A 25,483-nucleotide genomic window follows, 5' to 3' on the forward strand; every position below is an offset into this window, starting at 1 on the left:
GTGGATAATATAATGTATAATATAAAATATTATCAAAAATATTTATTTTAAAGCTGACACTAAAATGTATCTTATTTCAACAAATAAATAAATAAATAAATAAATAAATGTGTTAAGCACATATATAATATAATATAATATAATATAATATAATATAATATAATATAATATAATATAATATAATATAGTGTTCATCCATTTCCAAAATGCTAGGGTTTTGGATAATATAATATATAATACAAAATAATATAAAAAATATTCATTTTAAAGCTGACACTACAATGTATCTTATTTCGACAAACAAACATATAAAATAAATAAATAAATGTGTTAAGCACATATAGAATTTGGGTTTTTGAATGAATGTTTTTATTTTCAAAATCTCTTCATTTCTAAAAGATAATTATATAATGTGCAAATACTCTTAATTTTATGTTAAAACGGACAGTGCTATATATATATATATATATATATATATATATATATATATATATATATATATATATATATATATATATATATATATATTATCATTTTTAAAACTGACACTAAAATGTATTATGTCTTATTTCCAAAATCTCTAGTCTAAACTAAAGAGGAGGAGGAGGAGGAGGAGGAGGAGGAGGGGCGGGTCCAGACAGCGCTGCGTCTCGCCGGATTTCATCTGTGTGCTGCTGTTCACTTTCCACAGACATGAGGGGCTGAACATCTCTCATCAACCGGCAATGTGACTGGCCTTAAAAAAAACTTTCTGTTCTTTTTGATCTGGCCATTTAAACAACGACTTTAAAAGCATAGAACCTTGTAGTCCCCTGATAAGGAATATATTTAGAGCTGTTGTTGATTTACTAAAGATGTCTATACTGCCTTTCACGCCACCGATTGTAAAGAGACTTCTGGGCTGGAAGAAGGGCGAGCAGAACGGACAGGAGGAGAAATGGTGTGAGAAGGCAGTGAAGAGTCTGGTGAAGAAGTTGAAGAAGACAGGACAGCTGGAGGAGTTGGAGAAGGCCATCACCACCCAGAATATCAACACCAAATGCATCACTATACCGAGGTACATACTGTAGGCTGTCTAAAACATAGTGAGCTGCTTACCTAGATGGCATTTTGGACATCTTATTCACATTGTAAACATTCCGAAAGCAAATTTGGTTCCCAAAAGGTTGTCTAATTAGACAGCTCACTAGTTTTTTGAGACACATCCATACACGACCAAGAACTGTGAGGCTAACGCTGCTAACTAGCAAAAGCCAGCGGGTATTCTCATTTTAACAGGCTTTTCTAATACTGCTTAAATTGTTAATGCGTTGAGTACTTCTCAGCCGTTTTTTGGGGGTTCATTTGTCAATAAAACATTAATTGTTTTGACAGTTACGTTACACTAAAGTGAGCGCGTCGTTTGTTGGCTAACTTGCTAAAGCCATTATTGCTTTGCAGTGTCATTTGTCGTTTGACAGTATCAAGAGAAGGAAAAAATGTTTTTGGTTAATGGGTCATTCTACAGAAACGTCCACTTTTCTGTCCCTAGACTTTACAGAAATATTACACTTGAAAAACACTTTAGGATTACAATTTTTTTATATTTTAATATGAAACAATATGTTATTTGAACAATGAAACCTTGTTGAGCCATCAATGTGGCAATATTTGTTTTTTAATTAATTATAAAAATTCCAAGCGCCACAGAAGTGCTCGTCCCCACAGTCATGTACAGAGGGAAAGTGCTTTATTTTGAGCTCACAAACAGGTTTTTCTACCATTTCAAATACAATAATGTATACATAACTATCAAATATATAATGTAAATGACATAAAAAAACAAATGCTAAATAAATATTATAAAATATATAATGAATGTAGTGGTCCCCTGGTGTTGTGTCACTGGTGTTACCTTTAACAAAAATCTCTTATTTTGAAAGAAAAAATCACACTGATGACATCACTTGACTTCCTTCTACCTGTTTCCTGAAGATCAATGAAGAAAGGCCAATGGAAAGTCCACTATCTCTTTTCAGTTATCAGATATTTTAATTATAAAATCATATTTTCATATGAAGCTTTTAGTTGAAGTCACTGGTGTGACCTACTTTATTGCTAGGGAATTTTAAAAAACTAGAATACAAATGGATTAAATTACTTGATTTAGTGAATATATCATGATTGACAACATGTGGGTTGACACCTTGCAGCAGCCATTTTGTAAAATGCATTTTTTATGAAAAATGTCACTGGTGTTACTGTCACTGGTGTTACCTTTTTATGAAAATATCACTGGTGGTACCGTCACTGGTGTTACCCGTTTATAGATAAACTTTGTTTAAAGCTATTCATTTAGTTATTTTGCATAAAAAAAGCACTAAGATTACATGATTCTAACTTTTCTATCTCATTGTTAATCCTCCTTTGGTCAGATATGGCTAAATTAAGGGGATTTGGCTAAATTCAGTGCAGCGACTTTACAGACAGTTTTAAAATGTTGTTTATAATCTTTTACTGACTGCTTTCACTAAGTGTCAATGACAGTCTTTTATTGTACACCAAATGTAAAAATTTAGTCCAAACTACTTAATTATAGTTGAAAAATTAAGGATCTTTGGTCTTATGTATATGTCACTGGTGATTCATTGTGTCACTGGTGTTACTGTTTTTTGTCTGTCACATTAAATAAAATGTCATATGTGACATGATAATAATTTTATATTCATTGAATTCTGCTACACTCAAGAATTAAGATGTAAAGGATTGTATCATTACTTGTTTATTATTGTTTTTCAAATATTTTTTATTGTTATAGCAAATACATGGTTGCGCAATTGAATTAACATCATTCAATCACACTTTTAACAAACCTGATTAAAATAAATAACACACAATCTCCTTATTTTTTGCATTATCATTATTATTCTGTAACTCTGACTGCATGTGCTGAAAAAAAATGAGAAATAATATTTCATAAAATGTTTAAAAATGCCAGAGAAGTAAGGTAACACCAGTGACAAAAAGAGGGGACATGCAGTATTTAAATAAATGTACAAAAAAAATAAAAAATCATTAAGCTGTCATTTATGTGTATTCATAAAGTCCAAGTGTAAAATAATAATGTGGTCTAAGTTTAAATGTTAAAAAAAGAAATAGTTCTCATTTTACCAGTTTGCTAGCATTCATACAAGCAGTTGCTAGCTAGCCAGAATGGCTGACTATGTTGAAAAATATTAGTTACTTTTAACTGTTGAGTTGGCTTTGAAAGCTTATATGGATGACCATAAACTTCACCCATCTTTATTCATAACAGAGAGACAGTTTAAGCGGTTGCGATAAAGTTAAATGTTCAGGCTCGTACTAGTGAATAAAATGCCAACCACCACTGTGTGCCAAGCTAAGCTGTTATATAACAGTCTGTGATATCTGGGGCAGACTGAGGCTTTTTTTTATTTTTAACAAATATTAATTTTGAGAGCTTGACTGTGCGTCTTTTAATGCTTACAGATCAAACCTTGAATTAGAGGTAATGCTGAAATAACGCCCTTCAGCAGGGCCGGTTCTAGACATTTGGAGGCCCTAGGCATAATTTATGTTGGAGGCCCCTGACTCTTCTCCCCTCTTTAATATTGTAATAATTTTACCGTTACTCTCCAAATTAATGTAGAAACAACTTAAAGCAACAGCTTTAAAAAAAAATGTATCTGTGGCCTGGCCCAAATAAATGTATCCATATATTTCCTACCTTTTAGACAGGTAGGAAATATATAGTAATTGAATAAATTTATCAAACACTTTATGCAGTCTTCACTGCATAAATTATAAATTAAACATAAGCCTTATTAAAGCAATTGTCTCTGTTGGCTTTGTTCTTTGATGAACATTAATGACAGACATCACAGTAACTGGTTTATTAGGCTGCTGTCACTTTAAGAGCTCCCGCTGATGTGACGCGCATCTCATTTTCTCACAACTCTTTAAGTTCATTTAAGACGTTATTTAACTCTTTTAAGACTACTCTATGAGGATACTTGACAAAACAGGCATAATTCTGTGTGTTATTGTTTGTTCAAGAGTGAAAGGGAACTTGATATTGCTGCGCATTTCTGTCTTTTCTTTTCTGTGAGTCTTGTGTGTCAAATGCAGTGCACGTTATTAAAAAAGTAATTAGTTATAGTTATTAGTTACTTCTCACAAATAGTAAATGAGTTAATAACCGAGTTACATTATTATAAAAGGAACTAAATACCAGGGAAAGTAACTATTGTTTTTTACTTTAAAAAAAATGCCCCCAATATTGAATATTTAAAATAAATGAAATGGACATGCAATTTCTCTGTACTGTATACGTGTTGGTAGCCATTAAATACGTATTTAGTTTAATATTTATGTTTAAATAGGCCTATTATAATGTTATTTTTAAATTTAATCTATTTGATTATGAAAAGTGAACAGCATGAGTAAGATGCATCATGCGCAATATATCGGGACACATGGAATGGGTCAGACATGATTTTAAACACTTCATTAAGTTTTGTTTTGTAGAAAGCCTCTCTTTAAAGTGAATTTCGTTTTGTAAAAATTGTATCTTAATTTTAATCAATGTTTCATCAACCAATTGCCTGGATTTAATAAATAAGAAGCAAATATAGCAGGCAATATAATAATGACATGGAGGTGCCGGCGCGATCACTGGCGCATGAACTGGCGCGTCTTATAAATGAACCGAAACTCAGCGGCTGCTTGCCTCACAGACATGAGAAATATATAGAAAGCTTGAAATGTCTACTTTTAAACAAAATAATTCAAAACGAAAAGAAATAGGCTCTCTGATGATCATCCGAATGAAATGTGCATTCTCTCTCTAAGCGCGTCCACGGAGATGATGCGAGTCAGTAATGTCAACTTCATCTTCGCAGCCGACACTGATTCAGAAAACATTAGTTTATTAATAAACAATTAAAATGTCTCCTTGCTGTTTTTGTCACTTTCATAATCATTACTTTTGCAGGCTTTTTATGGCAAGCTTTATTTAGCATTTTGCTTCGCAACACCCACAGGATGTGTTCGTTTTGGCGAGTCCATCGGACCCACTCTGACTATGGTTAAGATAAACATCGTCACTATTTTTAGTTAATTAATAAATATTGAAATAAATTGTAGATAGGACATTTGTACATTTTATTTATTTATTTTTATTATTATTATTATTATTTTTTTTTTTTTGTCCCTCTGTCTGGGCCCCATCCCGCCAATCGGGCCCTAGGCACGTGCCTAGTTTGCCTTTGCGTTAATCCGGCTCTGCCCTTCAGTGAATATTTGACCAGTGGTGAGGTTAAAGACTATCAAAGCAAATAATTGAAACTAGTGGATGTGATGGCTCTTTATGTAATGTTAATGTTATTGGGTAAATTACCTGATGTTTTGTGTCTTTTGGTGTATTCAACATCGTCCATACACTGCCTTTGATAGTGTTTTTAAATCAATGTGCTGTGCTCTAGATGGTGCTGATGGAGGAGAGTAAAGCTTGTTATATCATAACCACTGTGGTAGTTCTATCCAATTGTACTCAGGACATTTTGTCATGGGTAAAAGGATTTGGAGAATTAGTAGCCCTACAGATGTAAACGCAAAGCCTTTGTGGCTGTTGAGAACTGCAATATGCATATTTTTACTTGACAATATCAGTACATGTAATTTACAGAGTACATGTAATTTTCATTCAATAATTTAGCAAGATAAAGTTGAAGAATTATATTGTGATTGCTAATTGAAAAAATATGCTTTGCATAGGTTAAGTCCAATGGCATTTAATTGTATCATTTATTTTGATGAAAAAATGGTTATCAGACATGTTTCTCGTACAACTCCCTCTGTATGCCATTTTGGTTCAGACAAACAGATAGCCTCGTTCCAAACTCGTGCCATTGGTTGAGTCAATGTTATTGTCTTGGCTGGCTAGTATTCTCAGATAAAACGGCAGTATTCACATTTTTTAGGGAAGTCAACCTTACAAATGACTTACTAATAGCTTTCTCTGTACATTAACCTGGGATATGGGATTTTAACATAAAAATGTTTATCACGGGTTAAAGAACTAGACTTCCACATCTTCAGCCTCATTTATGTTACTAATAAATAGGGCTGCTTGATTAAGGCAATTAATAATCACTGTTATTTTGGTCAATACTGAGAGCAAGATAACCACACACACACACACATATATATATATATATATATATATATATATATATATATATATATATATAATCTCACACATACGTACATGCGCGCTCATGTATATATATTTAGGAAGGGACATGTGAGCATTATTGTGAAACAGAATGCGACACAATAATTGTATTGTCTTAATTAGCCTTGTTTTCACAATCATGGGAAGCCAATTGTTTTCAGTAATTGAAAATAAAATGTAACTAATACCCCAGTCCTATTAATAATGTCAAAAAGTCACGTTAAGAACATTTTCAGTCCATACAGGTCTGTGTAAACAGATAAATGGTTGAGAATCAGGTCAAGAAATCTCAGTGGGATTCCCCTGGAGACAAACATAGTGTTAGTGGTGATATCAGCACGCAGCATTTGAGCCTGGGGTTACATACTTGAGCACGCAAGTGCATACCTTACCATCTGTGTCGATAAGAGCAGAGAATTCTGGAAAAAAATCTGTATTGTGTACCTTATCTCATCTTCCAGTTGTTTTCCATGTTTAGAGATCACAGATTATGGCAGGTCCGCTGGAATTGCTTAATCGTTACGCTGTGCTTGCTTACCACTGACATCCCACTGGGATATGTTCTTGTTTGCCGTCTTCCCGTTTGGCTTCTGATTTCCTCACACATCCCTCCATTATAGCTTGGCAAAGTTCAGGAATTACTCCAGCACTGTCCCTCAAAGGCTTTGAGGCTTTTAGTTCATGTGTGTTTGATGTCATCTAGTGTACTTAAAAACAGAACCAAAATATTGATTCTCACAATATGTCAGTATCAATATTATTGATTTTCACTACACACATTTTTGTCTGATCAAATCAGGGTTTATTCTAGCTTCATGCATTTAAAAAAAAAAAAAAAAAACATTTTGAACAAAAAAAGCTGAGAAAGTCGCATTTTTGTTAAAAGTCTATGTCCGGATCGAATTCAGAACGACAATCAAAACATAGAGTAGATTGCATCCATCAACACCCCCAAAGCTTCATAGTCCTGTACATCTTCATGGGTCAAAATTTCATTCACTAACGTTAGGCAGTTTTGATATATATCCTCTTTAATGTTTGATAGTCATGTTATTTTACATATGCAACTGTGCACAAGCAATGCTTCTATCACTTGTTTCTGCTGCTTCTTGATCCAGAGATTCTGTGCTGATTGCTCAGATTGACAGGTCTTGATTTATCATGCGCCATAGAATAAGAGCGCACAGCTGAAACAGCGCTGGAAGATCACTCATCCACCAGGATCTTATTACTTGTTTATTCTATGCACTTTTATTGTGCCGTTTACACAAGAAGTTCTTAGGCTCATTATATGACCTTGCTTAAAGGGGACCCATAATGCCCCTTTTACAAGATGTAATATAAGTCTCTGTTCTCCCCAGAATGTGTCTGTGAAGTTTCAGCTGAAAATACCCCACAGTTCATTTATTATAGCTTGTCAAATTTGCCCCTATTTGGGTGTGAGCATAAACGCACTGTTTTTGTGTGTGCCCCTTTAAATGCAAATGAGCTGCTGCTCTCGGCCCGCTTTCCAGAAGAGGGCGGAACTTTAACAGCTTGCGCTTCGGTTGCTCAACAACAACAACAACAAAGCTGGAGAATCTCATGCATCGAAAATGACGATTGCCAGTAACAGTGTTCAGCCTTACATTGTTCAAACCAGAGTCGAACACTGATGGAGAGACTCAGGAAGAAGTTTAGAATGCATCTGGATGTTTCTGAATGGTTGGTGGATAAATGTATGTAGTTGTTGTGGAGTTGATTCAACTTGACTCAACATGTTAATCTTTTGTGCAAATCCAGCAATTGAATTGACCCTCGTTTGTGAAGCAGTCCGGCGTAAAATGACGGCATGGCAACAACACTCTACTACAACAACTCTTCCTCTTCTCTAAAGCAGCCCAACATGGCCTCGCCCCCTTTGTTGTGTGTTCTCGGGGGCAGGGTTTATGTAAATTTTAGGGTTTGTGATGTCACCAACCTGGGAAGAAGCTCATTGTAGTCCCTACCAGCCATTTGTTATAGTCCTTAAAAAGCTATTTCTGTAAAAGAAAAATCTCTTTGCTTTGAACTTTGAGCGTCGTAAATTTGCAGATGTTGTTTATGCTCAAACAGCAACATTACACACTAACTAAAGTTAAAAAAGTGAAATCATAATCAAGGACCCCTTTAATAAGTTTTATTGATTTAAATTTTCGTCAATTAATCAATCGTCGATTAATCGTTAGCATACCTACTATCTACTCTACTACTTGTCACTTATGCAATATGTGCATTGTCAGTCATGAGCTACTATAATAAAAAGTGTCAAGAAGTTGTGCCTGACTTGATCGCTTGTGGTTTTAAATTTTGGCATTCTACAGTTTGACCACATACATCCTGCCCCTTTTAAAGAAGCATTCACACAGGAAATTAATGCTTCTCTGCTGCATCTCTTCTCTTGTCTTCACTGCTCTGTCAAGCAAACCTCCAAACTACTGTGTCATCTCTCATGGTATTATTTAACATTTTGTATTGATTTCTCATGTATATAGTCACAAAACACCATTTAAAACATTCACTTGGATGTCTATGTCACACACTCAAACTCAGACAGACTTTCTCTGTTCTTTAAACACAGCTGAGAGTGTGTTTATTCAACACACTATGTGGCGTGGTTATTCAGAGATCAAGAATGCAGTGCAAGGTCTGTGGAGGGCGTGGGTTGCTCTCTGGATTGTGGTTGAGTTTTGGAGTTAGGCTGGTCTGAATATACTCAACTGTGACATACAATCTGTGAGGTCCTGATGCTGCCTAAACTGATATGTTCTCTGCTCTTTTGGATGAAATCTTCTCTGCATTAGTGGCCAGCTGTGTGGCAAAGGGAGGACTGCACATATGTGCAACAGAACAAAAGCAGGAAATTAACACCTGCTCACAAGCTTCTCTTAGTTTCTGAGGTTACGCTACTTCCTGCTCCGCTCGCTTATTCAAATAGAGCACAGATATTCTGAGAGCCACTAACCAAAGTGAGACATGTTAACTGTTGAAAATATATTTTAATATAGGACTATCTCAGTTATGTTTACACATTCCAAAATAGTTTGATAATATTTAAATATTTAATAAATAATATTTAATCATCATAAATTATTTTACATTTAATTAAATAAATGCTCAAAAGTCTTATGTTCACCAAGGCTGATATTTTTTTAAATAAAAGTGCAAACAGTAATATTATGAATTACTGTTACAATTCAAAATGAATTTGTCTAGCGTAATTTCTGATCTTTTGCTTAGATAATTTAGCACAATGACAATTATGGAACAATTTCCTTAAATTGAGTAGTCAACAACAGCATAAAAAATTCAGTGGCAAAACTGGTTAGAGTTTAGGTCAGGGGCCTTTTAGGGGCCATGATGATGACTAATGGATTTAGTGTGACTCCACAGATGTGAATTGTGGGAGAGAGTAGATAACAAACACTGCTGCTCGAAGAGGAAGCTCCTGAGGTTACTGGTGAGCCACACACTCCCCGTCTTTCCTTCCAAATTCTCTTCGGTTGCCTTTTTTATTTTAAAACGCCCGTTTTATTCACCGTGTTGATTTCTGGTTTTAGTAATGTTGTTGTGAATGACTCCAGTGTTGATTTTAGAGAGGCAGTGTGTGTACAGGAGGGGGTGGGACAGAAAGAAGCTGCTCTTGGCTTTGACAGAAGGGTGAATGAGTTCTGCTGTGTGTGACTTTCAGGTCAGTCTGGAGGTCAGTTTGACTTGAACAGAAGGAATTGAAATTGTGTGTTTGTTTTCAGCTGAGCTGTGGCAGTGACTGTGGGAGACTCCAGGACTTTGCTTTGTCTACGTGGTCTGAGTCAGACAATGGGATAATCTGTCTTCTCTTTGTCAGGTTGCAAACTCGCAGAGGGTCTGGTCAACAGCTTTTTGTGCCGTGTCTGATGTTGCATTCAAGCATATGCAGTTGGCTGACTTGTTTCTTTAAATGTGATTTTGGTGTAGATGTTTAAAGAGCGAATTAAAGGAATAGTTCGCCCAAAACAGGCATGCTGTTGTTTTTCCTGTGATGCACAAAAAGTGCATTTTTAAAAAAAATTGTAAGCAGCTCATAGAGTTCATAGTGACGGTCAGGGTCCAAATATCCTGAAATGTTACTTTATTTAAAATCTTCCCTTCTCTAGTTCTCAACTCCAATATAGTTAAATGATGTAATTGGCATGCAACCTGATGCAATCCGTTGAAAGGTATCATATTCTAAAGTTCCAGTTGAGGGCAAGATTTGCAGTGACTAAACTAACTTCGGAAGACTTGTGGTGGTTGTGCATAGTGTTTGTTGCATTTCCTAGAGCTTGACAGATGTGGTCACTCTGAACTTTTTTTTTTTTTTTTATGGAACAGAGCATGTATGTGAATATTCTTCAAATTCTCCATTTGTGTTTTATGGAAAAAAAATACAGCATTCCATTTTGGAATGACATTAGAGTGACTAAATAATGACAGAATTTTAAATTTTTGGCAAACCATCCCTTTAAAGGATTAGTTCACTTTAGAATTAATATTTCCTGATAATTTACTCACCTCCGTGTCATCCAAGATGTCTTTCTTTCTTCAGTCGAAAAGAAATTAAGGTTTTTTAGGAACACATTCCAGGATTTTTCTCCATATTGGAATTGAAGGTCCAAATTGCAGTTTCAGTGCAGCTTCAAAGGGCTCTAACACGATCCCAGATGAAGAATAAGGGTCTTATCTAGCTAAACGATAATTTTCAAAAAAAACAAAAAAACAATTTATATACTTTTTAACCATAAACGCTCATCTTGCACTAGCTCTGGAATGCTCCACGCATTATGTAATCACGTTAGAAAGGTCACGCGTGATATAGGGACATTCTAAAACGCTTAACATGGCTTAATGTACTAAGACAGTGATTTTAACCGACCAAACTCACTAAATATCATGCTAATGAAGTATAATATGTACAAAAAACTCAGATGAGCCCAGAATATGATCTTAACGCATTTAATAACACGTTAAGCCTTTTCCTCCCATAGAAAACCCTTATAAGAAAAGGCTTAACGTGGCTTAATGTACTAAGACAGTGATTTTAACAGACCAAACTCATTATATCATGCTCATAAAGTATACTATGTGCAAAAAATCAGATGTGCCCAGAATATAACATACTATATACTTTATTAGTATGATATTTAGTGAGTTTGGTCAGTGGGAGGAAAAGGGAGGAAAAGGCTTAACGTGTTATTAAACGTGTTAAGATCATATTCTGGGCACATCTGATTTTCTGCACATAGTATACTTTATTAATATGATATTTAATGAGTTTGATCAGTTAAAATCACTGTCTTAGTACATTGAGCCACGTTAAGCCTTTTCTTATAACGGTTTTCTATGGGAGGAAAAGGCTTAACGTGTTATTAAATGCGTTAAGATCATATTCTGGGCACATCTGATTTTCTGCACATAGTATACTTTATTAGTATGATATTTAGTGAGTTTGGTCAGTTAAAATCACTGTCTTAGTACATTGAGCCACGTTAAGCCTTTTCTTATAACGGTTTTCTATGGGAGGAAAAGGCTTAACGTGTTATTAAATGCGTTAAGATCATATTCTGGGCACATCTGATTTTCTGCACATAGTATACTTTATTAGTATGATATTTAGTGAGTTTGGTCAGTTAAAATCACTGTCTTAGTACATTGAGCCACGTTAAGCCTTTTCTTATAACGGTTTTCTATGGGAGGAAAAGGCTTAACGTGTTATTAAACGCGTTAAGATCATATTCTGGGCACATCTGATTTTTTGCACATAGTATTAGTAGGGGTGTAACGATACACTCAGGTCACGATACGGTACATATCTCGATACGGAGTTCACGATACGATACGTATCACGATATTTTGAACAAAATGAAACTGAAATTCAAACAAGATTTATTAAAAAAACATGAACAAATTTCAATAATTTTCCTTGTTGTACATACAAGATCACATTTCAATCAAATAAATAAATTTTAATAAAAACCTTCTGTATTCAAATTAACAGTTGAATAGGGCTGTCTATCACTGAAAAAAAATGTTAAATTTAACATGAACTTAGAATTATGAATAGGGGCCGTTCACATATCGCGTCTAAAAACGCGTGGAAGGCGCGGCCGCACCGCTTCTCTTTCTTTCCAAAGCGCTTGCGCTCCCGTGGCGTCGGTCGTTGCTATGCAACCATGAACTGAGCTCTCCAAGAGGATCAGGATGTTTCTGCAAAGGATAAATGATTTCTAGCCCTTGCATTAGTTTTACTACGAGATATATTGATGGAGATAAGATATAAAAACCACCATGTACAGCTATGATCAGCTGTTCGGCTGAGCTTTTGATGTTTTGTTATGGAAAGGCCATAGCTGATCGGTTGATTCTTGTCACACGACCTGCGGTGCGCTTGCGGCATTCTGAGAAGTTGAGAATTGCATGCGCGTCGCGACCGTGTTGATCCCATTATGAGCGCGCCTGCCGCGCGGCTACATTTGAAAATAATAACTGACTTGCACGCGGAAAAGACGCAATATGTGAATGGCCCCACAGAATTTCTTAAAGCAAAGCATCGCAAGCGTCTTTTGCTTTTCTGTGAGCACAGCTGTTGCTGTGCACTGCGGTGAAAGAAAGCCACGACTTTTCTCACGCGACCATGCAAGAGACTGACATGAGAAACGTTTAAACCTGCTTGCAAGATTCAATGTGTGCCCGAAACACTTACTGAACTAGAGAGCTGATTGAGACACACCATCTACGATAAATCATTACACCCCTAATACTTATAGTAATTTAAAAATGTGGTAGCATTGGTTCTGGACAGGAAGGATAACTCTGGGAGTTGGAAGGGGTGTGTCGCGATTCTGCCTTCTCACATCGCGATACAGGTTCGTGGACCTGCGTATCGCGATTTCGGTTTCATATCGCATATCGTTACAGCCCTAAGTATTAGTCTTAGTACATTAAGCCACATTAGCGTTTTTCACGTTAAGTGTTTTAGAATGTCCCCGTGATATAGGCTGAATTACCGTGGTAGGGTGTTTGCACATTCACTTTTCTGGAACGGCCTACGTCACGTGTGACCTTTCCAACGTGATTACATAATGCTTGGAGCATTACAGAGCTAGTGCAAGATGAGCGTTTATGGTTAAAAAGTGTAATATATATATATATTCCAGGATTTTTCTCCATATAGTGGACTTCACTGAGGAACAACGTGTTGAAGGTCCAAATTGTAGTTTCAGTGCAGCTTCAAAGCACTCTATATGATCCCAGCCGAGGAATAAGGGTCTTATCTAGTGAAACGATCTGTCATTTTCTAAAAAAAAAAAAAAAAAAAAAAAAAAAAAAAAAAAAAAATATATATATATATATATATATATATATATATATATATATATATATAAAAAAAAAACTTCAACACGTTGTACCTCAGTGAAGTCCACTATATGGAGAAAAATCCTGGAATGTTTTCCTCAAAAACCTTAATTTTCTTTTCGACTGAAGAAAGAAAGACATAAACATCTTGGATGAAATGGGGGTGAGTAAATGAACAGGAAATTTTAATTCTAAAGTGAACTAATCCTTTAACCGATCTTTTGGAGATTGAAGATTTAAATATTTGGATTGACAGACCACTGAATTTCACACTATTGCAATTTAGGAATTTTCAGCAGATTTCAGCAGTTTTTTCTGAATTCATTTTATGTTCATATATTTTTCAGTCTTAAATGCATGTTTCACATTTGTTTTATAAGCAAAAATAACAAATTGTTGTAAATAATGTGTTTATTCAGGTAATCAGGTATCAGTCACCTTGTTCTCTATTTATAGGCTTCTACCTTTATATAGCTCATCAGTCAACCACTTCTTTTAAGTGCTATTGGGTTCAAGCTAAATTTACTAATATATTACGTAAAAGATGATAGGCAGCACATTAAATTCTGGGTTAATGTTTTTTGTTCTGTCTGGCAAATACAGACTTTTCTAGTGCAGAATGCTGGCATTCATACTGCTGGTGCATAGCTGAATGAATAGGTAAACATTACATTGGAAAAGTGTGCAGGCCTCGTCTGCTGTCTGCTCTGCCACGCTGTCTTTCCCCTCCTTCTGAACTCAAGTCAGGTACTTCCTCTAAATTCACTCACTCGCTTTCTCTGTTCGTCTTCTGTCAGTCCTCTGAGCCTGAGCTTTTTAAAGAATTAGGATAATCCTCCTGATGCTGGGTGAAAAATGCATTATTGTGATGAAATTCATTAGCAATGGCTGTCATGGTGCGTAGACCACAATAGCATGAGGATGATTCATGCTTTCTCTGTGGCTTTCTCTTCTCACAGCCGGTGACCTCTCCACCCTGTAGGAAAATAAGGCCTGATTCACTTTCCACCTAAAAGGGTCTCTTGCACCATTTGAATATCCTGACTTCTGCGAAAAATGAATGACCCAGTGCAAGGCTATTAAAAGACTCACAGGGTGTGATTTATAGGGCTTTCACTTTAATTACGTTGTACATTGGTGCAATCAGGGACGTTGTATTTTAGGAACAGTTTGGTTATAACATTTTAACTGAACTGTTTTCTGCAGTTATATATACAGTTTTGTAATGCAAATTTTGTGAATAGGAAACCAGTGAATTAATGTTAAAGGTGCAATATGTAAGAATTTTGCAGTAAAATATCCAAAAACCACTAGGCCAGTGTTATATATTTTGTTCACTTGAGTACTTAAAATATCCCAAATGTTTCCAACTATTTGAAAATCTTGAGAAAATTGCAATTTTAACCAAGGCTGCGGGACGTGTGAGGAGTCGCCTATCAATTGCGTCATACCCCGCGTTAACCCTCGGTTTCCAGTTTAATTTTGTAGAAACCATGGAAACACAAAAGACGCTTTAATATATTACATGTTTTAATAGACAAGGGAACAACTGTTTTGATATATTTATAGACATAAAACTAATTATTGTTATATTGCTCAACACGTTTACTCTTGTGTTCTAATTTTCTTGATTTTTTTTTTTTGAGTACCATGCTTTACCATGCCTCAGAGAAAAACACTATTTTGTGAAGTAGCTAACATAGCATAATCAGATGCAGCTTTATTTTCAGTAACAGTAATACAACATTTTCTCCATCATACAATATGTTTTTAAAATGAATTCCATGCCATTTATCAGCACAAGCCATCCAGCATTTATTAATATGATATTCTAAAATCGATCTAGCTTACCGCAGTGTGCAACAAGTGTCTCACAGCAGCCGCTGAGCGAACGCACAGAGTAACGTTATAGCATAATTTTAAACCCTCTCAAATGTATCTAATATAATAAACAGAGCTGTGTTACCTCATACTCATGACCGGAAAAACGGAAGCGGTGCTGACAACTGCGGCATAATAAAAGTCCCGCTGCTCGCGGCGTGTGTTGTGCAGTCGCTCCAGCTCCTCGTTCAGCTCCCACAACACTCGGTCCTGCTCTGCTTCATACTACAGTAATGTTAATAATCGCATCCATGAACATGATTTCTTCCCGAGTCCTATCCAAATTCTTTTCCACCGGCTGTGAGGTGAAGACCACATGTCCCAAGATTCCGTGCTCAAACTTGCACTAAAGCTACGCCTTTGTTTTGAATAGGCCTCTAGCGACCTTTAGCGGACAGAAAATTTTACATATTGCACCTTTAATAGCTTTGTCATTGTTTATTTTCCATTATTGTGGAATCATAAGGAATTTAATGAATCTGTTTCAAATTCTGTTCCACTAAATAGTACCATTAACGATTCTTCACTCCCCCTTTAATAATTAACAAACAAAAACATTACTATCAGCATTACTATTTATTTACATATTTTTCCTTATAAATGTTTTTTTTAAATCAGAATAAATTTAGCAAATCATGTAAAATGTCATCTTTTATTGAAAAATTAAACATTTTATCAAACTTTGATAACTGAGAAGATAGTGATCAAACTACATTTTATAAAAAATCATCTGTCAAGTTGATAATATATATTACATCAGCATATGAGTGTCAAATTGGACGACTACAGGGACTCGTCTCAAGATCACTTATTTAACATCTCACATCTATTACCAATTATGAATAAAGATCAGTTAAGAATAGGAAATGATTGAAAATGTTCAAATCAGGCATGTCAGAATCAGAATGCGTACTTCATGCATAAAAAATGTCAGTCAAAACCAACACGTTAACCGATATTCACTAACCTGGTGAAGTTTTTCAGTTGGACTGGCGTTTATTCTCTTTAGCATGCAGTGTGAAGTATTTAGTTCCCTGATCGTTCCGATTTAATCTCAGCGAGTAAAGAACAAATTTATACTCACGTGCGTTATGAATTGCATTTGTTATCGTCTGACAGACAGCATGTTGAAGCCACTCAGGCTGCCATTTTCTCCCTCTTCTCTGAAAGTGTTGACACATTCAAAACATCCTATAGTTTGGGTTTTCCAGAAAATGCGTGTACTCGCTGGACCTCTGCTTCTCGTAAATACTACCGCGTATTGTGCTCGTTATTTTTTGACAGACATCGATTTTGTGACGGATGTTATTTTTTGACAGATGTGATAACATGCGTGAGGGGTGAATTATGTTCATTATAACATAAGTAATTAAAAATCATGCTGAGGACTTTCTAAGTGCTTTTTGCGTAGTTCATTAAACTTAAGTTATGGAATGAAGTTTATTTTGTGGCTTAAATTACGTTACTCCGAGACTGACATGTTTGGCTTGCCAAAAATGTTACATTCAGCTGTCGCAAATTCATTGGCTTTTGATTTACCAGGAATGATACACAAAGTTGTTCTTCACAAAAATCTTTTATTTAAACCCATGAAAATGCAGATCCTGTTGTGAAGAAATCACTTTTTAAAAATGTTGTTCCTTTTTTAGCCCTTAGCCGATTTTGATTGATATATACTGTATTTCTATGTTTTTCTTTTTTAATTAGAGTACCATTCATTACAAAAAACTCAGTTGAGAATATTTACTTTATATACACTTTATCATATGTAAAAACAGTTAGTATTTAAACTGATTTAGATCTCATGGGCCATAAGTGAAACATAATGGTCACAGTTCTTGATTTGAATTTGACATTACTAACTGATATCTCACTGAAGAACTGCTTCAATTTAGTGATTCAGTGAGCAAGTGACTCATTAAATGGATTCAAACCAGTAATATGAGTCTTTGTTCAAAAAAAAAAAAAAAAAAAAAAAACAGTTTATAAATGGACTTTTCTAGTCATGCTGTATGTTTAATGTTCTGTCAGCATTAAGAAGGTAGAATGATTTTTTGTTAATTGTTAACTTTTATGGGACTGGTTGTTTAATTGTTACCTGTGCAGGTCTCTGGATGGCCGTCTGCAGGTATCGCACAGAAAAGGCCTCCCCCATGTGATCTACTGCCGGCTGTGGCGTTGGCCTGACCTGCAGTCCCACCATGAACTGCGTGCCGTAGACTTGTGCGAGTTTGCTTTCCATATGAAGAAGGACGAGGTGTGTGTGAACCCTTACCACTACCAGCGTGTAGAGACACCAGGTAAGCCCCGAAAGTGTTTTACCTGTAGTCAGTTTGCTTCCATAATCAGTTTTTCATTTGAAACTAATTTGAGTTATTTATTGGGATAAATTAGTTTTTTCCCCCTGTTTGTGTGTGTGCAGTTTTGCCTCCAGTCCTGGTTCCTCGGCATGCTGACATCCCCACAGACTTCCCTCCGCTGGATGATTACTCCATCCCTGAGAACACCATATTCCCAGCGGGCATTGAGCCTCCGAGCAACTATATACCGGGTGAAAATATGTTTTCTGTTTTCTCTCTGAAAATCACACATTAACTTTCACCCAGACATGCCCTCAGGACTACACAACAGGCATTACTCACTCTAACACACACACACACACACATGCTGGTTCATAGCCACATCTGCTTGAGTTGATTTTGTCACGTCTCGGTTCGTTTAAGCTGTTTTGTCAAAATCAAAGTGTTTAGTCTGGCGTCTTAATAAAGTTGGTAAAAGCGAATAAGACAGGGAGAGATCAAAGTGCTGATCTCATGACTGGTAACATCATATTGAGGATCAAGACTATTGGTGTTAAAAGTGTTTCACATGACTTGAGTGAAAGAATTCTTCTTTCTAGGTGGACCTTCTCTAGTCAATGGAATTTCATCATGCTGCATAATGTTTAAACTGATAATAATGATTTTTTTTGCTCAAAATGATTTGCAATGATTGTTGTCATTTTGAAAAAAAATATTCTGATTTCATCAGAATTATTACACTTTCACCAATAAGCACAAATCAATAAAATGTTGACTCATATGCATAGTTTATTTTACCTCACCTAGTGTACATATTTATTATAGGCTATTTATCATATAAATTAACATTCTCTGTCTACAAATAAAAACTGGTAAAACAACAAAAAGTTGAGAACCATGTTTGGATTTATTACAGTTCATCACTGAGAAGGTTTGATCGCAGATTTAGACGCAGACAGTGACAGAACGTAGACTGAATAACACTTTCATTTAAGCAGAATATCTCAAATGCAGATCGCTGAACTCCAGCTATCTTAACTTAACGGTAATTTCGGCACTTCTGCAGTGTAGAGAGAGCGTGTGCATGGTTGCCAGATTGCAAAGATTAATTAAAACACCGGGCAGAAAATGTAGCCTTTTAATAGAAAAGCTCTGATTGGGGGACTTAAACTCTTGACATCTGGTAACCGCAAACATGAAAGCTCGTAGTACAGGCTTGTACAGCAGTCTGTAATATTTTGTCTTCTTTTTTCTACACAAAAAATAGAGATTTTGGTAAAGTTTTTATTTTATAACTACATTTTAGTCTCATCTTTTTTGTCAACGATATTGCATGTTGATATAGTCACAGTTATCGTTTAATAATCTTACTGTCATCTTTGTCATGGGGAAAAAAAGGTTGTCAACGAACTTTTTTCATCATAGATTTAATTTAACGAAATTAACACTACTTTTAATTTTTAATTCTGCAACTACTATAGTTTCAGCCTCTGGTACCACAGTGTCAATTGATACTTAAAGCTGTAAATAATTGGTCAACGCACCCAAAACTGTTGAATCTTTAAATTTGTGCTCTGCAGGGAGACTGAATTATGTCTTGTATTGTACATTTGGCATAGGTGTGGTGATTAATAACACTACATGTCTGATTTATGTTTCAGAGACCCCTCCTCCAGGCTACCTAAGTGAGGATGGCGAAACTAGTGACCACCAAATGAACCACAGCATGGACACTGGTTAGAGCCCTGAGATCACAAACAAGCAGGTGCTATTAGATACCAGAGCTGAATATATTTATTTATAATTTTCTAATTCTATTTTTCAGGTTCCCCAAATCTTTCACCCAACCCTGTCTCTCCTGCAAACAGCAACCTAGGTAAGATCGCAGATTGTCAGAGTGATATAAATTTGTCATAGGTTCCTGATTGTCAAAGTGATATAGATTAATAAAATAACACTAATATTATATTAGTATAGGAATTATAGTTAAAACGTTAAACATCTTATGCTTAAAGTTTTTCAAAGTTGCCACATTTTGTTGCAAAATGCAACTTTGGCTTTCACTTTCGGCACCTTTCCCCTTGCATGTGTGGATGTGGTTGTTTTGTTTCATGAAGAAACAATCCTCTCCTTCAAGAGTGTTTGTTGTGATGGGAACCCTGGAGAGTCAGAGTGATTTCTGTAAGTACTCCACCCCACTGTGAGTCTGAGTTTAATCTGGCTGGATTATCTCCGACATATTATCTCCATAACGTTGGTCTGTGTGCCTGCCTGGTCCTGTGTGAGGTGATTAGTGAGAACGGAAGTCTGCTTCAGTGAGCCCATGAGAAAACGCTAGGACGAGTCACTGCCAGTAAAACAGATGAGTAACGTCACCAGCATCCTGTGCTATCTCCATTGAGCACGTCTACAGTTGTTAACTATAGGAAGGCATGGCTGAAAAAGAGAGAATGTTTTGGGGGAGTTAGCTGTTTAGATCATTTGGCCATATAACAAGTGGATTTGTGCATATACTTTCAAAATCAACTAGTTGAGGTGGTTCTCTGAACTATTAGTCAGATTAAGAAGTGTGATATAATGGTGCTGGCGTAGGGTCATGTTAAGCAGACACCAATCAGATACATTTCTTAAAAAAGGAACTCAGTAAGATTTGCGAAGCTCCCCCTACAGGTTCCTTCAGTGAATCACACTATCGTAAATACTCCAAGCGCAGCTCTGGACTACAACGACTACAACGCTTACCAGCGCAGTAGTTTTGCAAATACAGTACAAGAAAGAGGAGGTGGGTAATTTGCAAATACAGTACACTCGATGGAGGTGGGTCATTTTCGAAATTGTCTTATAAAGTCATAATATATACATTGTTTTTGAATTACCGCAAAGCATTTTGTCACTCTCGCGTGAACGTGAACATGAGGCGAGATTGTTTCGGGTCGGTGCAGCTCAATTTGCAAGTGCTGTATTCTGGCGTAGACGTGCCAGAGGGGGTTAGTGCTCGACTCAAACACACCACTACAAGTCAATTAACCATCGTAAGGACTTAGAAAACTATTTATGAAGGTAAAAAAGTTACTTAGTTCTGCTTTAAGGATTGACTGTATACTACCTTTCAAAAGTTTACAGTCTATAAGAATTTTTAAAGATTTTGAACAGTTTCTTATGCTCTCCAAAGCTGCATTTATTTGATGATAAATTCTGCAAAAAAAGTAATATTGCTAAATATAATCAAATTAAAAATAACAGTTTTTCTAGTGTTTTAGTATATTTTATAAATTGTTGTAATTTATCCCTATGTCATCCCATCCCTGAATATATTTTAATAGTTAGGGAGCCCCAGTCCCAGGCTTTGCCTCTCAGCTGTGCAAAAGGAAACCTCATATAAAAGAAGCCTTTGTTTCTGTCCTCTCAGTCAGCCCAGGGTAATGTAATAATAATAATATCCTGTCGCTGGGTTGTTCTATCTCTGCAGTGAGACACCAGGAGGCCCTGTAATAAAAATAACAAATAACCCATTTCACATGAGCTGCCTGCTGTTTTCAAAGGGCCACATTCTGTCAACAGTGTGATCACTATACACTGATTTACACCAGGATCCAAAGTCCAGTGCTTTTCCTGTTGTTTCACACTTTGTTCTGCACTTGTTTTGTTTCTCTCATCCTCTCTCATGCTCGTATATGTGTGTTTTTTTAGATCTGCAGCCGGTAACATATTGTGAATCCGCATTTTGGTGCTCGATTTCCTACTACGAGCTGAATCAGCGTGTGGGTGAAACTTTCCACGCCTCGCAACCATCTCTGACTGTGGACGGCTTTACAGACCCCTCTAATGCAGAGCGCTTCTGCCTAGGCCTGCTGTCCAACGTCAACCGCAACGCAGCCGTGGAGCTGACGCGCAGACACATCGGTACATTTAGCTCACATTTCTGAAAAATGTACAGAAAATACTGGAATTAGAGATTCTGAAATCTGTTTTTGCTCTTAAACCGCATTACCTTTCCCCAGGCCGAGGCGTGCGTTTGTATTACATCGGCGGTGAGGTGTTTGCTGAGTGTCTGAGTGACAGCGCTATTTTCGTCCAGAGTCCGAACTGTAACCAGCGGTATGGCTGGCACCCCGCCACAGTGTGTAAGATTCCTCCAGGTGAGTCAGTCTGTCTGTACACTGTGATTGGATGAATGTGCAGCTGTGTATATATACATCCTATGAGTCACTCAGGCATGTTCTAGTGTCAAGCCTTCCTCGTTATGTTCCATGGAAGCACTTAAGCATACATATTTTGTGTGTTTTTTGCTTTTGACTTCCTCTCAGGCTGTAATCTGAAGATCTTCAATAATCAGGAATTTGCAGCTCTGTTGGCCCAATCAGTTAATCAGGGATTCGAGGCCGTGTACCAGCTCACCCGCATGTGCACCATTCGCATGAGTTTTGTTAAAGGCTGGGGGGCAGAATACAGGTAAGCAAAGACACACATCACAGGAGACACATATAAATACATGCATATATTACATATAAACATCAAAATAACAGTGAAGATATTTTAATGTTGCCTTTTAATGTTATCATGATTTCCACAAAAATATTAAGCAGCACATCTGTTTCAAAATTAATAAGAATTTTTCTTGAGCAGCAAATCAGAATATTAGAGTGATTTCTGAAGGATCATATGATGCTGAATATTTGGAGTAATGAAGAATCATGTGACACTGAAGATTTGTAATAATGACTGCTGAAAATTAAACTTTGCCATCACAGGAATAAACAGTATTTTAAAAATATATTAAAATAGAACAGTTATTTTAAAAGTATTTTCCTGGAAGGTGTGTGTGTATGCACATATATATATATATATATATATATATATATATATATATATATATATATATATATATATATATATATATATATATATATATATATATATATATATAAATACAATTTTATATTTGTTTGTGTGAATTAAAATGTATTTCTTATTGCTCTGTACATGTAAATGCTGAGTACTTAAAAAAAAAAAACACACAAATGGCACTTAATCACTTTATTTCTGTGACAGTAGCACACAAAAAGCTAATGGCTGCCCTTGATTATGTAAAACGGTTATTCTGGGCTGCTCTGTAGTGTGTTAAAAATGATTGGCAGGCATGGAAGCACATTACTGACCCAGATTCTCCTTCCTGCAGGCGGCAGACAGTGACCAGCACCCCCTGCTGGATAGAGCTGCATCTCAATGGCCCCCTGCAATGGCTGGACAAGGTGCTCACTCAGATGGGCTCTCCAAACCTCCGCTGCTCCAGCGTGTCATAGGATGAACCCTCAGCTCATTTCATGTAACCATAATCATCTAATGACATCCAGGACCCACCCTCTATTACTGCTTAATGCCAAGCAAACAGAGCAAGGACGGGGGAGACAAACACCTGCTGGACTCAGTGTCACTTTATCAATTACAGATCCCAATGTTTTGCTGTGAGCAAAAATGGACACGTACAGTTTGAAGCACTTTGAACAATGACACTCATGGAACATGGCTGATATTTCCTAAAATGAGGCATTTTCCTCATTGTGAATTTAATGTGATCATGAAATTATGATTCTGTCAGTTTTTGTTCTGATCGAGAAATGTATCACACATTTAATTTGATCTTAAGGTATTAGAATCATGGGCTCATAATATGATTGCTCAAAATCATAAATGTCCTCACAGGGGGCCTAGTCGACATTTCTGGCGACTTAGTGCTGCACCAGACAAGCCTTCAGAGAAGAGTTCTTTGTTTCCACCACCTTCAGTGAAGGGGTCTTGAGTGAACTGTTACAGTATGTTAGCCTGGGCAGCTTTGTCTAGTTGTTGTGTCTAGTTGTGTTGTGCTCAAGTAAATTGCACTGCACTGGACAGATCTTAACGTGATTGTTGTCTTTTTAAAATACAACGGTCGACCAGGTTATACTTCTGACAGGAACTGAGTGTGTAAAAGCTGCTTTGCCTTGATTATGAAAAGCACTTGTTTTTACAACCTAATGACGCGGTAAACAATAGCTTTGCAAATTTGTCAATGACAAATGCTAGTAGCTAATAGTGCCATATTTCTTGAACTTGATGGTTACCATTTGATTTTTGCTCAGCAAAGACATTTTTGTAAAAAGTATTTTTGCATAATAAACCGAATGGAGATTGCGAAAGTATATTTTTACTGCTGCCCTAGAGTATTGTAATTAAGATTGTGTAGTAAAGTATTTATCACCCACATCTACAGGTGGCCATCGCTGTCATAGTATACATAGATTTTTAGAAAAATGTACACCCTTAAACGGATAGTTCACCCAAAAATTAACATTTTGTCATTTATTGCTTACCCTCAAATTGTTCCAAACTTGTATGAGTTTCTTTCTTCTGTTTAACACAAAACGAAGATATGTGGGTAACCAGACAGTTGATAGACCCCATTGACTTCCATAGTAGGAAAAAAAATACTATAGAAGTCAATGGGTGCCATCAACTGTCTGGTTACCCACATATCTTCTTTTGTGTTAAACAGAAGAAAGAAACTCATACAAGTTTGAAACAAAATGAGGGTAAGTAAATGATGACAAAATTTTCATTTTTAGGTAAACTATACCTCTAAGGTGTAGCGAAATTTGTGCAAAATTTCGGGGGTAAAACAACATTTCACTTGTCCATTGTATGGTAGGCTTCGGGGAAAAAAAAGCGTCTGATAAATGCATAAATGTAAACGTATGAAGCACTGGTCTCACAGAAGTCACTTTTGCGCATGAATCCATGTGACCAACTTGAACCTGATGTTATCCGAGTAGTGAAATCTTTAGCAAATTCATATCAAAATGACTGGATTTTTCAGACAAAAATTTGCCAAACAATGGTAAATGTGACCGCTATATTATTCACCATTTTTCTTTACAACATTCACTTGATTTCTTTGTCTTCTGTGTGCATGAAAGGGAAGTTTTAGACACAGGACTGTCAATCCATTAACTGATTTTTAAGCTCATGAAGTCATCTAACAACTAACAGCATTTCATATCTCTACATACTACACTATTTTACAGTAAGTGATTTTTGAGTGGGTAAAAATATTCACTATTGTATTTAGAGGGGTTTTTTTCACAGAAAAATGGAGGGCAAGTACTGCTGGCAGCTCTTGGAAAGCTTGTATTTTTACATAAAGATTGATTTCACTAGAGAACAGTGTCAATGGCTAGATTTTTGTGTGTACACTTTGATCTTCAGGTTATTTAAATCCCTGCATTTGTTGTACTGACATTTAACAACTAAATCAACGCATGGTCAGAAATCAGCAGTCCGTATGCATTTCTTATTTAATTGGGCGATGCCTGGTTTCTCAAGGAATAAGCACTGAATCGTGAAAGTCCTGACAATCTCCGCTTGATTTTGAAAATCAAATCGGATGTTTCATGAAACAACTGACGCTTGTGTTTGATTCCCCTCCAAGCTGTGTCTTTTGCTCTGAATCTTGCCGGCTCTTCATCTGAGACTCAACAGGGCCAAAGGATTGACAATGGACTGTTGATATTATTTAGATTTCTCCTTTTTGCTGGAATGTTGCTTATATTCTGTTTCTTTTCTTGCACTCTTGATTTGGAAGCAAATACAAATTTTTTTGTCTAGTAGTGTCAGTAAATCAATTCATATTCTTAAACCG

The 25,483-nt window shown here is 36.1% G+C and overlaps 1 protein-coding gene across 1 annotated transcript; it reads left to right on the forward strand.

The window, feature by feature from the left end:
* Positions 1 to 632: 632 nt before the first annotated feature.
* smad3b (SMAD family member 3b) lies at positions 633 to 23,987 on the forward strand. The gene is made up of 9 exons (XM_048168544.1): positions 633 to 1,057; positions 17,615 to 17,808; positions 17,931 to 18,059; positions 19,470 to 19,544; positions 19,634 to 19,684; positions 21,499 to 21,711; positions 21,810 to 21,947; positions 22,116 to 22,260; positions 22,988 to 23,987. Exons 1-9 carry the CDS (start codon positions 855 to 857, stop codon positions 23,109 to 23,111), a joined length of 1,272 nt encoding a protein of 423 aa, XP_048024501.1. The 5' UTR covers positions 633 to 854; the 3' UTR covers positions 23,112 to 23,987.
* The last annotated feature ends 1,496 nt before the right edge of the window (positions 23,988 to 25,483 follow it).

This window comes from Megalobrama amblycephala, linkage group LG19, assembly GCF_018812025.1.
Source record: "Megalobrama amblycephala isolate DHTTF-2021 linkage group LG19, ASM1881202v1, whole genome shotgun sequence".
Classification (NCBI taxonomy): Eukaryota; Metazoa; Chordata; class Actinopteri; order Cypriniformes; family Xenocyprididae; genus Megalobrama; species Megalobrama amblycephala.